Source organism: Polyodon spathula, chromosome 21, assembly GCF_017654505.1.
Source record: "Polyodon spathula isolate WHYD16114869_AA chromosome 21, ASM1765450v1, whole genome shotgun sequence".
In the NCBI taxonomy this organism is placed as follows: Eukaryota; Metazoa; Chordata; class Actinopteri; order Acipenseriformes; family Polyodontidae; genus Polyodon; species Polyodon spathula.
The window spans coordinates 29,599,868-29,615,749 of record NC_054554.1 but is presented as its reverse complement, the minus strand read 5'-3'; the positions used below and the strand labels follow the sequence as shown (position 1 = coordinate 29,615,749).

At 45.1% G+C, this 15,882-nt stretch overlaps 1 protein-coding gene across 2 annotated transcripts; it reads left to right on the top strand.

Moving 5' to 3' along the window:
- On the top strand, nucleotides 1–15,645 carry LOC121296145 (axin-2-like). 2 transcript variants are annotated; one of them, XM_041221393.1, is made up of 11 exons: nucleotides 1–378; nucleotides 2,243–3,153; nucleotides 5,758–5,898; nucleotides 8,390–8,489; nucleotides 9,968–10,108; nucleotides 10,399–10,889; nucleotides 11,115–11,291; nucleotides 11,450–11,677; nucleotides 11,887–11,982; nucleotides 12,551–12,718; nucleotides 15,121–15,645. In XM_041221393.1, the coding sequence occupies exons 2-11, from the start codon at nucleotides 2,351–2,353 to the stop codon at nucleotides 15,245–15,247; spliced, it is 2,472 nt and encodes an 823-aa protein (XP_041077327.1). In that variant the 5' UTR covers nucleotides 1–378; nucleotides 2,243–2,350; the 3' UTR covers nucleotides 15,248–15,645. The 2 variants fall into 2 exon arrangements, with proteins under 2 accessions (XP_041077327.1, XP_041077326.1); XM_041221392.1 differs by lacking the exon at nucleotides 1–378 and adding an exon at nucleotides 571–942.
- Nucleotides 15,646–15,882: the final 237 nt, after the last annotated feature.

The window sequence follows — 15,882 nt, the reverse complement described above, 5'->3', positions numbered from 1 at the left end:
GAACAGAAACGTTGATTTGTTTTTTTGTGAGCAAAACGAGCCGATTATTTTATACCTCCCTTGCTGGACCAGGCTGTCGGTTCCTCGCTTTGATGTCCACAGTTAAACCTACAGAACAGTTTTTGTTAGAAATTAGAATAGCCCGGAGGGCATTTGGAGCATGCAATGAGTGCTTGAATCACAACCTGTACTGAGGGGAAACGGGCTCTTTGTAAAACGGGGGGGAAGTCCGATTTTAAGCCCAGAACGTAAGGCACCGCGGCTCAATGCAGATTGTGGATTACTTTTTTTCCCTGCGTGAAAGAGAGAAAGCAAGGTGTTTTTTTTTTTTTTTTTTTTATTATTATTTTCCAGGAGCTGAAAAGTATTTGATCGATGGTAAGTTACAAGAGCGTGTGTGATCCTGCCGGGGGCCCCTTCGGTTTGCTTTGATGTGCTCTTGGCTAGCTTTGAACTAAAATAAAATAAAATAAAAAAAAAACACATCTATATTCGCCCTGGATTTGGGCCATTTAAAAAATAGAAATGTAGGTTTGTTTAAACATACCGTTGTGTGTGTGTGTGTGTGTACCAAAGAAAAACTGCTGTGTTAAAAAAAAAAAAAAGAGAAAGAAATAGGTGGGATGTGATGTGTGTGCCGGATCCTCCCCCTCCTCCCCCTTCATCGTACACCCCTCTGATCTGTAAAGAGGCGCTGCGTGCTCAGTTTGGGGGTCAGTCAGTGAATGTGACCTGCAACTGGAGAGGCTGGGTTTTTTGTACTTTAGGAAACGCTGGGTTTGTGATTGCATTCGAAGCCTTCGTGGATTATACGAGCTGTTACCCAGCGGACACCAACCTATTGGATGTATAAGTATAATAATACAATTCACAGGACAGACACGAGAGCGCCTTTTGAACTCCTTCGCTTTTAACTCTGTCCAGGCTCAGGATAATGTGATGGTATGGCTGGATGTTTTCTATGCAGCATGTATTTTACTGAGGGTCTGTCGCTGTACAGTCGATGTGGAACACGTTGCACGGAGGGGTGCATTGTGTATCCGAGTGTGTGTGTGTTTGCTTTTTTATTCGGCTTTACCAGCTTCAAAGTGGCTTTGGTTTTATTTTTTTGCGCAGCCCTACTGTACAGCCGCTTTTCAGCTGTAGTGTAACCCGAAGCAGTAAAGCAACACTGTAGCGTTTCCTCGAATGATAATAATGTGTCTGACGTTTGAAAACGAGAGTCGGGGAGTGAGGTCTTGGTTCTTAGTTCTTTTGCTTTGCACGGTGCCGGCGCGCTGGAGCAGAGCTGTGGATCTGTGTGTTTAACGCGCAGTGCATGGGGTTCCATTTTCCTTGTGCCTGCCTGGATGTTGATTATAAAGCACCTCCGCTCGGCCTGCGCTAGTGTATGCACCTCGAGTGGGGTCCATCAAGGTACAAAGCATTTTTAACACTTTCAAGGGCACCGATGGGAACTGTGTGCCAAATTTAAATGGCTGATTGTGGCTGTTTTTTTCTGCCCGTTTTTTTTCTTCTTATGTGCGAGTTTATCTTTAGAAGAGATCAGTGCAACATTATTGATTTCCATTAAGCCCTGCCCGCTCGTGTTTTAATATGCGACTTTCTAGTAACAATGTTATAGTGCTTTGTAAACGTGTATTCTCTCTGAGGGCGATTCTCAGCGTGTCGTGTTTAATACAGGCAGAAATGTGAAACAGATGGTACAGGATCCGTGAAGCATGCTGTAGATTTATTTATATATATATATATATATATATATATATATATATATATATATATATATATATATATATATTACATATATAAAAAATGTGTTTTTGTAAAAAGTTTCAGGCCATATGCTCGTTTAATTTATTACAGTAGTGTTTATTGTGAATGTTTTGAAGTCTTTCTTAAGGGTAGTTTAATTAATTGGTTTGATTTTAAATGTTTCCAGAATACAAAAGGCTACATTTGTTTAAATGAAAATATTTATGAATGGAATGTATAAAGATGTTTTTTTTTTTTTTTTTTTAATTAAATAGTTAACATATTCAAAATGATCTGTTATAATGTTTCTTTTTTACTTTTTTTTTTTTAAAAAGCCGTTTGTAGGATTTATTTTACCGATAGAAAATTCTTTGTGTTTTGTGTTCTTTCAGAACCGTAAATGGGACAGTGAATAGACTGTTTACTTCGTGTCTTTGAAGTTGGGCGGATCTGTTTTTGATTAGATCAATACTTGATTCTTTTTTTTCAGAGAGAAGGGCTGTGCAGACCCCCCGCTGTCCTGTGAGATTACTGTGGCACTCTTAAAGGAGAAGGCGAGACTCCGTCGGCAGCAGCAGCAGCAGCTCGGAACCGAGCCATGATTAGGACGCTTACAGACAGCTTCAGAGAAGATGCACCTCGACCCCCGGTACCAGGGGAAGAAGGAGAGTCCTCATGCCAGCGCAAGCTCGCCATGAAAACCCAAAAGGCGAAGACAACCGTGGCACCCCTCTCCTCGGACGCGGCGCCGCGGAGGAACGAGGGTGATCTCGGGGAGCCCGAAGGCAGCGCCTCCCCGGACTCCCCACTCTCTCGGTGGACAAAGTCGCTGCACTCGCTCCTGGGCGACCAGGACGGAGCCCACTTGTTCAGGATCTTTTTGGAACGCGAGAAATGCGTCGACACTTTGGATTTCTGGTTCGCCTGCAACGGGTTCAGGCAAATGGACCTCAAGGAAACCAAAACTCTACGAGTTGCCAAAGCTATTTACAAGAGGTATATCGAGAACAACAGCATCGTTGCCAAGCAGCTGAAACCCGCTACGAAAACCTACATAAGGGATAGTGTTAAGAAGCAACAGATCGACTCTGCGATGTTTGATCAGGCGCAGACCGAGATTCAGACAACGATGGAGGAGAACGCGTACCAGATGTTTTTGACCTCTGATGTATACCTCGACTACGTGCGGGCTGGGGGCGAGAACCCGGCGTGCCCGACCCTGAACGGGCCAGGGAGTCTGAAAGTCGTGTGTGGCTACTTGCCTACCCTGAACGAAGAGGAAGAGTGGACTTGCAACGATTTCAAAGCCAAGGCGCTGGCATCTATGGTGGGACTATCTTCAAAATCGTTGCGGGCAACCGCTTCACTGAGAACTACGGAAGTCATTGAAAATGGTTACAGGTAAGATTGTACTTGGCATCACGGTGACTATATGTAAAAAAACAAAACAATGCATGACCTGTTTTTAAGAGTCAAATAATAAGAAGCAGTCCTGTGTAATACTGAACATCTTATTACAGCAGATGGGGCGCAGCCCGTGTGCCCACTAAGTCTGGAATGGAAACTAATAATAATAATAAAAAAGATAACTTTTATTTTTAGTTAATTCTTTCTTGATTAGTGGAGTTATGCCATAACATCATGTTCTCACCTGCTTTCTATTCATGAAAGATGGGGAAAGATCAGCGAGATCCATCTTCCTCATAACTTGGTGCACATGCTCGCTGGGGAAGACGCCCTCTGCTGGCTCCCGTGGTGTTCGCTCTAGTTGTATAGGAAGAAAGTTGACTCCCAAAGGCGGGAGTGGTTGGACTGATCTTTCATTTGACAGTAATGACAGTGCCGTTTCAAGTGTGACAACAAATCTACGTTTCAGTGCCCAGAACTATGAATGAAATTATAGTGGAGTTCTGTTATATTCGGTCCACTTTCTCAAACTAACAGTCATGTTTGTTCTTTCGATTTCTGGGCATGACCACACACTACAATAAACAAAAAAAAAAAAAAAAAAAAAAAAAAAAAAAAAGAGCGGGCTGTTGTCGCATTTTATCAAGATAAGAGATAAGCAGAGCCTGGAAGGCATCACATTCATCTGTGTGCTGTAGAGTACCGCATGACAGCCAGGGTAATGCCTTTCACACACACAGCGGACCTGGGAGCTCTTGCGTGTGTTTTTAACTTGCATCTCTAGGAACTGGGGTCCCTGCTAAGCATTCCTGATGCAAACTGCAATGGGAAACAGTCGGCCCATCTGGGTGCAATTACAGTAATGTGGTCAAGAAAAAAACAAAAAAAAAACAAAAAAAAAAAAACAAATTTAATTGCAGGAAAACAGAAACAGATCCAATCAGTTTTCTTAAGATGTTTGGGGGTCTCCTCATATCCCTAAAACCCTGTAGTTGATACAGATGAGCCTAAAACATCATTCAGATAGAAACTATTGGTGGCAACTTTAATATATATATATATATATATATATATATATATATATATATATATTTTATTGTGATTTCAGTTAGCGCTGATGGTAGTAAACATCCGTTCCAAAACATGCTGCGAGCACATGCCAGCGCTGCTATATTAGCATAATCAGGGAATGATTACATGTTCAAATAATAGGCGCAAGTTAAACCCTTAAAGGGGCCTGGGTCCTGTGCAGATGTCGGGCAGCTTGACATCAGCACATTTATTCAGCGGTACTTAGGGGAGTTAATGGGCCCAGACCAAGAAAGAGCCCTGCCAAGCAGAGCAGTGATAAAGGCTTGGATCTCAGACTGCTGTGATTTACAGGTCAATACTGTGGCACTGCTTCTCAAGTTACCGTGCTTGATCAATACAGCCCAATCTTTCACAAAAGAACTCTGGGTCTCTTTCATGTCACAACTTCCATCTGAAGCATGTGTAACCCATTTGAATTCCACCACTACTCCACAGCATAACCATGGCTAGTTTTATTACAGCCAGATAGAAGCAGAGGGGAGGGGAGGAGGAGGAGGAGGAGGAGGAGGAGGAGGAGGAGGAGGAGGAGGGGTCTTTTCATCCACCATAACTTCATGTCACACACAAAAAAAAATGGAAGGCAAAACTTGCCTCTTTTTTTTTTTAGCTCCTTTTTTGTCTTCTCCTTTGAAATTGAATTTTGAAAAGTGTACTTGGGAGAGCGAAGTAAAAAAAAAAAAAAAAAAGTGAAGAGAGGAATGCATTCCCAGCTGTGTTAAATACCTGACTCCACAGCCACAGTGGTTCAGACCTGAGCTGGAGCCTTGTGCTTCAGTCATGCTGCTGTTTCTACTCTCCCAATAGTCCTCCCTGCAGTAGGCACTCTCATAAAGAAGAGGCCCTCCTTCCCCCTTCCTCTCTCCCTCTCTCTCGCCCCCCCCCCCCCCCCCACTAGTGAAACAGGAATGCTCCACAGCAGGGCACAGGAGAGGAGGAGGGGGGGCGCAGGGTTTGTTTGAGAAAACCGTGAGAGACTGGGGGCCAGAGGAACAAAGAGCCCAGAGATACTAGAATCAGGGGAAGTGTTGCTGTCCTTTGCTGCCGGGCTGCTCACTTCACTCAAGCCAGCCTCATCCAATTTCAGAGGCTGCTGTGGGGGGAGGGGGGGGGGGGGGGGGGGGACATTAAAAGAAAGGGGGGGGGGCCTACAGAGCATGCTGTCACATTCCTGAGGCCTCTGAGTCTTGTGTAAATGACTCTAATTATTAAATTCAGTAGACCCTGGCGAAAACAAAACAAAGGAGGGATCCTTTGAAGTTTAGAGGCACCACACATTTTAAGAATACCTTTGAAAACTGCATTCTCGAAATCCCATTATCAATCAAGCCTCCAGCAAAACCGAAACTAAACACTTTATCAACTTGGGTTAAAAAAGAAAGAAGTTATTTCTGCTGGCCACCAACAAATGTTTTTGTGTTTTTTTTTTTTTTTTGTAACACAAAATCCCATTTTTTAAAAAAAATTTTAAAATTATTATTATTTAACACCTTCGTTGTTTCTTTTCAGGTCCTATAGACGCAAGGACCCTGTCAACCCCTACCATGTCAATTCTGGCCATGTGTTTGCTCCTGTGACCAGTGCAAACGACAGTGAAATATCCAGCGACACAATGACTGATGATTCCATGTCCATGACTGACAGCAGTGTGTAAGTGTCGCAGAGAGAAGTACCGTTTGAACGCTGCATGTTTAAAACAGATTACCAGCAGACACAGCAGTATCGAAGATATGTCCAAGGGCCCTGTTTACACCTAATTTCAGTTTTTTAGTTAATGGGTATCTTTTCATGGTGCTACCGACCAGTTAGCTGTTGTTTACTGTGCGTCTAAGTTGCTATCCAGCCATTGCAGGGGTAATTAACACCTATATAACAGGAGGCAGTGGAGCTGGGGTACATAGGGGTCTCTTAAAGCAACAGAGCACGCTTTCCTTCCTTTAAAAGTAGCACGAGTATTAGTAACGGAGTGGGTTTTGAAGTGGTGCTAATGTAATGCTAGTGCTGGCTATCTAGCTTTAAAAAGAAATGCAAAACAGACAGAGACCCAGGTTCGATGTTCATGTTTGTCTTAACCGGGGGGGTCTGTTTGAGTTTAGGAGCAGCGATCTGACATTGTGTCGTAAAGGGTCAAGAGGAAACGGCATCTTCACTGGCTTTTGTTTTTGCTGTTTTCGTACTGTCCGCTTGGTGTTGCTTTTCAGAAAGCTTTCTGGTTAGTTTTTGTCTGTGTGGGGTTCAAAGTTTTCAGATTTGTTTAACCCCCTTTTTGGGGTGTTCCCCCCCCCTCTCTCTCCTTCTCTGTCTCACCCCTCCCTCCCTCCCTCCTCCAACCAGATCCAACAGATTTCAAAGTCCTTTTCTAATTATCCGATTGTTTTCCATTGAAAAGTACCAGACATGTGGGCTGTGAGACTTGCTCATTGAAAAATGTTGGCAACAAATGAAGGCAGGCTGAGTCACATGTTTTTTTTATTTCTTCCTACTGGCTCTGGTTTTAGTGTGGTCATGTGTCAAGGGTGCATTCACTGGGGTTAGCCGTTTGTGGACTGGGGGAGGGTCACCTGGGATTCACAGGGCCAGGATTAGGACACCCTCTCCTTTAGTTTGGTACCGATTGTAGAAGCCTACAGATGAGAGCAGGGAGTGAGAAATAAAGTGCACAGAGCATGAAAGGCTTAACTGAATCATTTTCAGCCTATTGTTCGTCTAGGAGAGCTTAGGGGGATAAGAGAGAAGCAGGATGCTTTGAAAATTACTTGCACAACTGAATAAGAGATCCCCAGAATGCAGAGTATGAAAGGAGCCTGGCTGTTTCTCCTGCCGTTGCAATCGCCAGGCCAGGGCAGGGGCGAGTGGGGGAGGGAGGAGGCTTGGCTGATTAAACTGCTGGGGGGGTGTCATATAGAGGATTTGAAGAGCTCAACAGTACACTGGGGTTGTTGGCTTTGTAAAATTTCTTTAGTGGAAAGTTTTGGGGTAGGGGGTACAGAAGAAAGAGAAGGGGCGGGGTATCTCAAGTAGAATGGGGTTCCTTATTCCAAAGTCTATATTGGGGGAGAGGGGTCCACTAAAATATACTTGTGCGCCCCCTCTCAGTTTGTGTTGCTGAAGTTATAGAGGTGTGTGTGTGTGTGTGTAGAAGGCAGTGCTGGTTGTGCGTTGAATTGCTTTGATGATGTGGAATATCTTTGTTAGATCTGGTTTCTCCGATACTGTTTGGTCCCAGTGTAATCCTGGCAATGTGTTTTACACCGACGATCCCATAACTATATGTGCTTTCTGAATTTAAAAATGAAACTTCCATAAGCGGCATAGAAGAATTAGCGGCATTACGTTTTTATTTCATGTTGCTGTGCGAAATAGAAGCAGCTTTTTCGTTGCGGGAACAATTTGATTAGTGTGTCTTTTTTATTAGTGTTAAAAGACACGCAGTGCAAATTTAAATCTCATTTCTAGATAAAGGAAAAAAGCTGATTTTGTGCTTGCATCTTATTTGTGGGTTTAGTCTGGACGCCGGGGAATGCTGCTGTGTGAACTTCAAACATTACCTTATCTTACAAACCAGCCTTTTGATGCGGGGAGATCAGAGGCTTGTTTCAGAGTCATTGCCAATGAAGATGGGAGGAGATGCTTATGTACAGGAGCCGGGGATTTCAAAGTGCCAGTAAAACTGCATTTGGGCTGGGTCGGGCACAGCTCACTTAAAAAAGGCTCAGATAATGTGCCCCGCTTAAATGGGCAGCTCACTGGGGTGCCAACTTCAAAAAAAAGATTAAAAACTAAACAAAAAAACTGCAAGAGTCAGTCTTGTTGAAGCCACGTGTTTTATAATTATAAGCAAGATTTATTATTCCCTCAATAAAGAAATATTCAGCCGTGTTGATTATTGCAAATGCGCCTCCTTTCTTTCCGTTTGCCATTAAAATGAAATGTCTGGAGCTCAGGTCCTGGTCTACAGGAACATTCTCACTAACCTTTTAGAAATGTGGAATAAATTCAGCAATATGTTGCAATGCATTGGCTTCACTTCAGGAGAATAATAGCCTGCCCCGCTGGCAGCCACTCCCCAGACCCCTTCACTGCTACCTGTGTGCTTTGGAGCCCCATGGGGTTGACCTGGGTGTTTTTGTTTCGTCCACAGAGATGGGATTCCTCCGTACAGACTGGGGAAGAAGCACTTACAGCGAGAGATGCAGCGCAGTGTCAAGATGAACGGCCAGGTCTCGCTGCCTCATTTTCCTGTAAGTGCCACCTCTCCCTCTCTGTCACTCTCGCGGTTCATCGGAGAAGTGCGTTCGCCTGCTTCTCAACGTTGTCGAAAGAATTCTTCCTGACTGGAAATTGCTTTCAAAGCATTTTACTTTTTGAACGGTATCTGTGTAGATTTGTTTATCATCTTCTTATTGTACAACAGGGGCTGGTGGGATTTTCTTTCTTTTAATATTAATAAAAATACTGATAACAGAAGTATCCATAGTGGTGATTGTAATAATAATAATTCCATAGCCCTAGCTGGTAAATGAGATTATTTTGTCCTGGGGCTTGCAAATCGACTCTCTCTGCCAGGCAGCTCTTTGATCAGGCGCTGAATAAAGCCAGCCTGTAGAAAAGTGACAACTTCCAGCTGAGTGGTGCTTTTTTCCCTCTGTCTTTCCTCTCGCATCATTTCTGGAGCCCAGTGGTTGCTGTAGAGAGATCCTGCCTCATCTGGCGGGCAGGGAGGCTTGAATTGGCAGCTTGGCTTTGGGCTTCATAAAGATGGGCCCATGGTAGGGGGTAGAGAGTCAGGGAGGAGGGGGTACACGTGATAGAAAGTTTGCTTGGTATAGTCCGCGGGGGGTGGGGGGGGAGAGTATTATATATTATCTCTTATATATATAATATATATATATATTATATATATATATAGATATATATATATATATACACACAGGTTTTCTTCACTTTGGCAGAAACAGCTTGCTTGCTCTTCATTTAATTTTTTTTCCACTCTCTGTTTTGGAGGCGATTCCCTTTTCCATTGATGGATCTGCTTCAAGCAGTCAATCTCGGCAGTGTAGCACTAGAGCCGGGAGCATCTCTCTCTCTGTCTCTCATTGTCTGTACAAAGGAGGGAGCGAGAGAGAGGAAAAAAAAAAAAACTAGGACACTATTGAGACAACACCACCTCAAAGGTGCCCAGTGTGTAGCCAGGAAAGAAATGACCACATCTCTGATCTGGAGCCGTTTGACTTCACTCCAACCCTTCCCACCACCCACCCCCTCCGCTACACATCTCCCCTTCTTATTTTTTTACATTTTTGCTCCTCTCTCTCTCTCACTCTGTTTAGAACTTGCTTTTTCCAGCTGAAGCTTCTCCCTCCCACCGTGGTGTTTTTTTGATGTTTGACAACAGTCTTTGAAGCTGCCTGACTTCAGAGTAGCTGCTGATGGGTTGGTTGTACTACAGAGGGAACAAACAGGGGCTCCTCGGGGCGCGACCAACTGCTCGTGCCCTAGGCGAGCGCTGCTGGCGGCGGGAGAGGAGGGCAGGCAGCGGCAGGGCTCGGCGAGACCACGCCGACTCGCTCGCTCATAAAGACAGCAGCCGAGCCCAGCCCTGCCTCCCTCCCTCCTGCAGCACCATCTCCATTCAGTCGCTGGGTTAGCCTCTAGGTAATGCTGCTGTCCAGCCCGTGGCTCAATGTGGCATCTGTCCTCTGTCTCCCCCGCTCTTCAGAGGACACACCGGCTGCCCAAGGAGATGACTCCTGTGGACCCAGCCTGCTTCGCTGCGGAGCTCATTGCCCGGCTGGAGAAGCTCAAGAGGGAGCAGGAAACCATGAGCAGCCTGGAGGAGAGACTGCAGCAAATCAAAGAGGTGAGCGAGGGAGGACCCTTCACTGTGCTAGTGCCTCCAGGGTTGTTGGCTTTCTTATTTAAAAGCTCTGTTCTCTGTTTCCATAGTTCATATTTGCAGTTGTAGTCGTAGTGAAATCTCTTTTGCTGCTTTTGAATATAAGGAAGGCTCAGTGCTTTGTGTTCTGTGTTTTTGTATGTTCAGTAAATGAACTGTTTATGCTACTTGTGAATATACAGAAGACTCTGTGTTTTGTATTGGTTTTTTTTGTATGCTCAGTAAATGAACTGTTTTGTTACCTGCTTTGCTAGGAGGAGGAGAAAGAGGACACTGAGGTGCCAGCTGGGAGCGGGCAGGCTGCTCTGGAGGCAGCGCACTCCCAGCCTCACTCCGTGGCTCTGCTGCCATCGTCGGGCAGCTGCGAGGAAGACCCCCAGGCTATCCTGGACGAGCACTTGTCGAGGGTGCTGAAGACACCGGGGTGCCAATCTCCGGGGGTGGTTCGCCACTCCCCCCGCTCCAAATCCCCAGACCACCACCTCCCCTTGTACCGGGGCAGCATGCCATCGCTGCCGTACCCCCTGGGCTCCAAACCCTTCGTCGCCAAGCAGTCCACCAAACATGTTCACCACCACTACATCCACCACCACTCGGGGCCCAAGAGCAAGGAGCAGATCGAGGTGGAGGCTGCCCAGCGGGTGCAGTGCCTGTGCCCGGGCAGCACGGACTTCTGCCCCTACCCCAAATGCAGAAGCCACTTGAAAGACCAGTCCGCAGGGCAAGGGGATCAGTACGGATTTGGGTGAGTGGATTATATTAGCAAAACAAGGATAGATGCAGTGTAGGGTTTTTAAATGCTAGCTGTAGTGGTGTTGATGGGCAAGCAGTTTGCGTGTATGTGGGGTTTAAACCATAAACGGGCTAAAGCCGCTATTGCAGAACAAGTTTGAATTATTCAGAGGTAATATAATTCTTTTGAAGAAGACAGAGATTTTGGTTCTAACGCTGTGTGTTTGTTCTCTTGCAGCAGTCGGTCTAACACGCTGTCGAAGAGGAGCTGCAAAGCCAACGAGAGCTCCACACTTCCCAATGGGGATGGGGGGGCGGGCTCCGGGCAGCTCCCCTCGGACGGGACGGACCGCTCCCACAGCGTCTGGCAGTGGATGTTGGAGGGGGAGAGGCAGAGCAAGCATAAAACACACAGGTGAGTTTTACACTAGTCATGCATTCCACCTGTTTTAACCGGGCTGTGTCGCAGTCAGCAGCCATGCAGTGCAGTAAGTGTGCAGTGGGGCAGCAGCAGCGACGCTGACAGACGTGTTCCTGGGGACTCACCTTTCCGTTCCGCTCTCCCTCTCTCAGCACTCAAGGTACGAAGAAGACGTACGGCTCCGACTCGAGAGGAGCCCCCGGGGAGAGGCCCAGTCGCCAGCACTTGTGGGGGAGCGGCGGTCACCAGCGGACACACCAGCCAGCCCACCCCTTCATCCAGGACCCGGCTATGCCCCCCCTGCCCCCTCCCAACACCCTGGCACAGCTGGAGGAGGCCTGCCGACGCCTGGAGGAGGTGTCCAAGCCAGCCAAACAGAGGTAGGGAGCCGCGATCCGGCACTAGAACCATTGCAAAGGCACTGCCATCACTGCTTTATTGAAATCTCTCTTGTATGTTTCATGTAACCCACTGAAAGCCTATATTATTTTACATATGAATGGGAACCAGAGAAATGTACCAACCCGTTTTTGTATATGATTGATTATTGTTGTATTTGTTTTAATTGGTGGTTTCTTGTTTGCCTTAGGTATTCAGCATCAAGCCTTCAGAGAGACAGGAGTCACCCAAGTACTTCACAAAGTGGAGTCCTGCCTTTATCAAGTCCTGGACCTCAAACAGAAGAGTAAGTTATATTCATGTGTGGTGGTGTTATTATAATAATAATAATAATAATAAATAATAATAATAGGCTGGCCCTGCAAGGCTTAAAAAACAAAAGCTGTTTTTTTTTTCCTTCTATGCTTTGAACTTCCTCCATCTTCAGACCATTTCTTTTGAAGTTCGGAAATGGTCACCTGACAACAGACTTTTATTTAATTGGCTGACCTTCCGTCTACCAGCTGTCTTTGCTTCAGCTGCTCTTCTCTGAAGTTGCTCTACAAAGACTTGGAACAAATTAAGACTAAATTACTGTGGACCTACCCTGTGTGACCTTTTGAGAGTCCCAGTCCACGCTGCCTCTGAAGTACTGTGGGTCTGGGGCTGTCTATAGTATCACCGGCGCCTGACCTGGCACAGATAAACCTTTAACCAAGTGTGCTCCCCTTGGCATAAAAACACAGGCTTCGAAGATTACATTTTGCTTCTTGTCTGTGTCCCATTCCTTACAGTATTACTCTGGCTGTCTTGTAATGCAGTAAGCGCTTGTGCAGGTAAAAGCTGACTGACTGTATTTAATGATCTCTTTCCAGACACAAAGAACCAAAGAGAGCGCACAGTGGTCCCAGTGGCCAGGCCAGTGAGATGGTGGTTACATACTTTTTCTGTGGCGAGGAGATCCCCTACCGGAGGATGATGAAGTCACACTGTCTGACGCTGGGGCACTTCAAGGAACAGCTCCGGAAAAAAGGAAATTACAGGTAAAAATATATATATATATATGTGTGTGTGTGTGTTATATTGGTAAAATCGAAGCGTGTAACACATCTTTACTTGTGATGTTTAATAGGGTGTTTTTATGTATTCATTCTTTTTATTTTTTTAACCTGTTTGTTTTGCAGTTTTCAATGGGGAGAGCTGTTTCTGTTTTAATTCTTATGCAGAATAATTAGTGCCAACAGTGGGTTAAAACACGCTTCCCTAACATGCTTGACTTAAAAAGGAGAAACTAATTATACCGACACACAGGGATTCATTTTTGATCTAAGCTTTGACTTTTGGCTGGACTTTGAGCAAAACTGCAGGTGACCTTGAGGGGGGGACACCCCCCCCAACACCCCCACCCGTGAGACAGGTCTCATCGAGAACCTTCCTCCTCCCCCCCCCCCCCACTCTCTTCCCCTATCAAACTAGTCTGCTTCGGTCACATCTGGCACTGATTTCATTGTAAGGCACACTTAATAAGCATGTCTTTGAAGCCCATGCTTTTCATTTTATGCACAAAGACGCACAGATGGGAAGACTCTCAAATTCTTTATTGATTGCATCAGGCAGCATTATGGGCAACAATGATTTTTTATTTGTGATTTTTTTTTTAAAGTCAATACAATAGGTATACTCGTAATGCTGTTAGTGTTCTATTTAAAAAAATAAGTGATTTAACACCGATGGCCCTAACCGTAGAGAATGCCTGGTGTTGGGTAATTTCAGCATGGCAGCAATTCAACAAAGAACAGTAACGCCATGCCTGCCAAACTAGATTGCTGCCAGATGTTCCACAGAGAGAAGCCTGCCACATAAAACATGTTTCAATGGAAACCTTTTTTTTTTTCTTCTCTCTCGTTTGAAACTGTGGTGGGGGAGGATGTAGCTTTTTCCTGAGAAATAAGGTTATAATTACGTGAAATGTCATGCTGATTTTTTTTCTATCCTTCAAAAAGAAAAGAAAAACTGAGACGCATTAATTTGTAAACACAAACAAGAGTCCAAACCTGGGACCTTGGAAATAATGTGTACCGTGTAGTGTTCGTTTTCCAGGTCTCCCTGTCGTAATGGCAGACAGTAGTCAAGATTTCAGTTTTTTTTTTCTGTAATTAATTAGGAGCAAAGTGAACCTACTCCCTACACGGGTTTGATGACTTCCTCAGCCCGCTCTGAATTTAAAGCAGCAGCCGCAGAACACTATAGGAATCCCTCCCTTTCCTTTCCCAGTGCCACTGTAAATATTTTCCATTACAAAAGCGCATCATTAAAACAGACCCAAACCCCTGCCGGTCTCCCTTTTGAAAAAACATCACTAACCAGCAAAGTCATTACTGAAAATCAACCCTACAATTTTTCAGCCCAGAGTTACGCGACCTCTTAACCCCGCAGAAGCCCCTCACTGTCTGTAATTTACAGAGGAACAGCGTGGCTCTGCCCGCCGGGACAGGTTCCAGTCTATTTGAGGGAGATCTGACAAGCTCTTTCTTTCTTTCTTTTTTCTCTGTTTGCTGGTGATCAAATAGCGCAATCGGAGTCTGTGCGCGAGTTAGCGTCTGCAGTCTGAGGTGTGTGCTTTGACATGCAGGCGCACAGGCACCCGAAATGTTAACTCTGTGAATGGCAGTCCTTCATTTAGCGCGTCTGCAATTAACAAACAATAGAGGGTAAACGAGCAAAGAGGGGACAGGGGAGGGGAAAAGAAACCTTTAATCAAGAAAGCCGAACGTCTCGTTTGGGATGACGGAGAGGTCCTAAATGTTTCACAGAGGGAGGGGGTTGTTTCTGAGCAGTCTCGAGCATGATGAAAAGACGAGTGAAGCAAAGCAACGGGCCTTCCATTCAGCGTTGAGCGTTGCGACTCGGATCCTTCTCAGTTTCCCATTCTGCCTGCTCGTCGTTTTAAGAGCGATGTAATCTGAAGAACGCACAAGCAACGTAAAACAAAAAATGTGACTCGGGCGGGACGGAGCAGATAGCTTGTGAATAGAAATAGTTTAAAAGTGAGTTTGATTAACAGGGCCTTGCCTCAGCTGTGCTGGCAGTGTATGGAATTAGTGACCCTGGAGGCAGCTGTTTTTATTGCTAATATAATTTATTCCTTTGCAAGCACTTCCTTTTTAGAGCTATTTAGTTTTGCCTTCATAAACTGGGTAATTGTTAGGTATGCTCAACTAGATGGCATCATCGACTGAATATTAAACAGCTAATGGTGCTTCGAAGCACGAATTCTTCTGCGCTCAGTCTCCCTGTGTAATTTAACATTCGTGAGCATTTTAATGAAGCAGCTTGCTGGACTGAAAACCCTGTGTGCTGTCTTTTTGAATTAGTTTTGAACAGGATTGGATCTGTTTTGAGGGTTTTACTTACCCGAGCTCTGTTTTTCTTTCTCTTTCTGTAGGTACTACTTCAAGAAGGCCAGCAGTGAGTTTGACTGCGGGGCGGTTTTCGAGGAGATCTGGGAGGACTGCACGGTCTTGCCCATGTATGAGGGCAAGATTCTGGGGAAAGTGGAAAGAGTTGACTAAAGAGAAAGGACTTTTGAAGATTCTTTAAGCTAAAGAGTATATCCAGGAGACCACACATTTTGAAGGAAAAATGAGCCAATGAAGAAGTAGTAATAATAGGGACTGGAGTGGATGTTGCCTGAGCAGCCTGACAGCAGCAGGGATTGCATTAAAGGTTCATAAAGTTGGCGTGGAGAAATATAAAGAGCTCGGAACTGTGTATAGCTGAAAAAAACATGACCACCGATTGGTTATTGAGGACGCTGACCATTGCAAAAAAGACTATTGTAAAAAACACGGACTTCCTGAGGAAAAGGAATTGACGGCTGTGGAACCGGACTGTGCGTCTGCCTTGTTGCTTTTTGGTTCAGTTGTTTTTATATATATATATATATAAACAAACATTATATTAATAATATTATTAATAAAATTATTTGATAATTTTATATTATAAACTGCCCCCCCCCCCCCCCCCCCCCCCCCCCCCCCCCCCCCCTTGTCCCCCCCCCCCCCCCCCTCCCCGCTTTGGCCGTGGCACAGGTCTAAAAGATATTGACGCAAGTTTTAAACAAATTTTTTATTATTACAGTGCATCCTTTTTTTTTTTTTTTCCCCCCGAAGATGAATTATAAAAAATGAATAATGACTTGCACCTG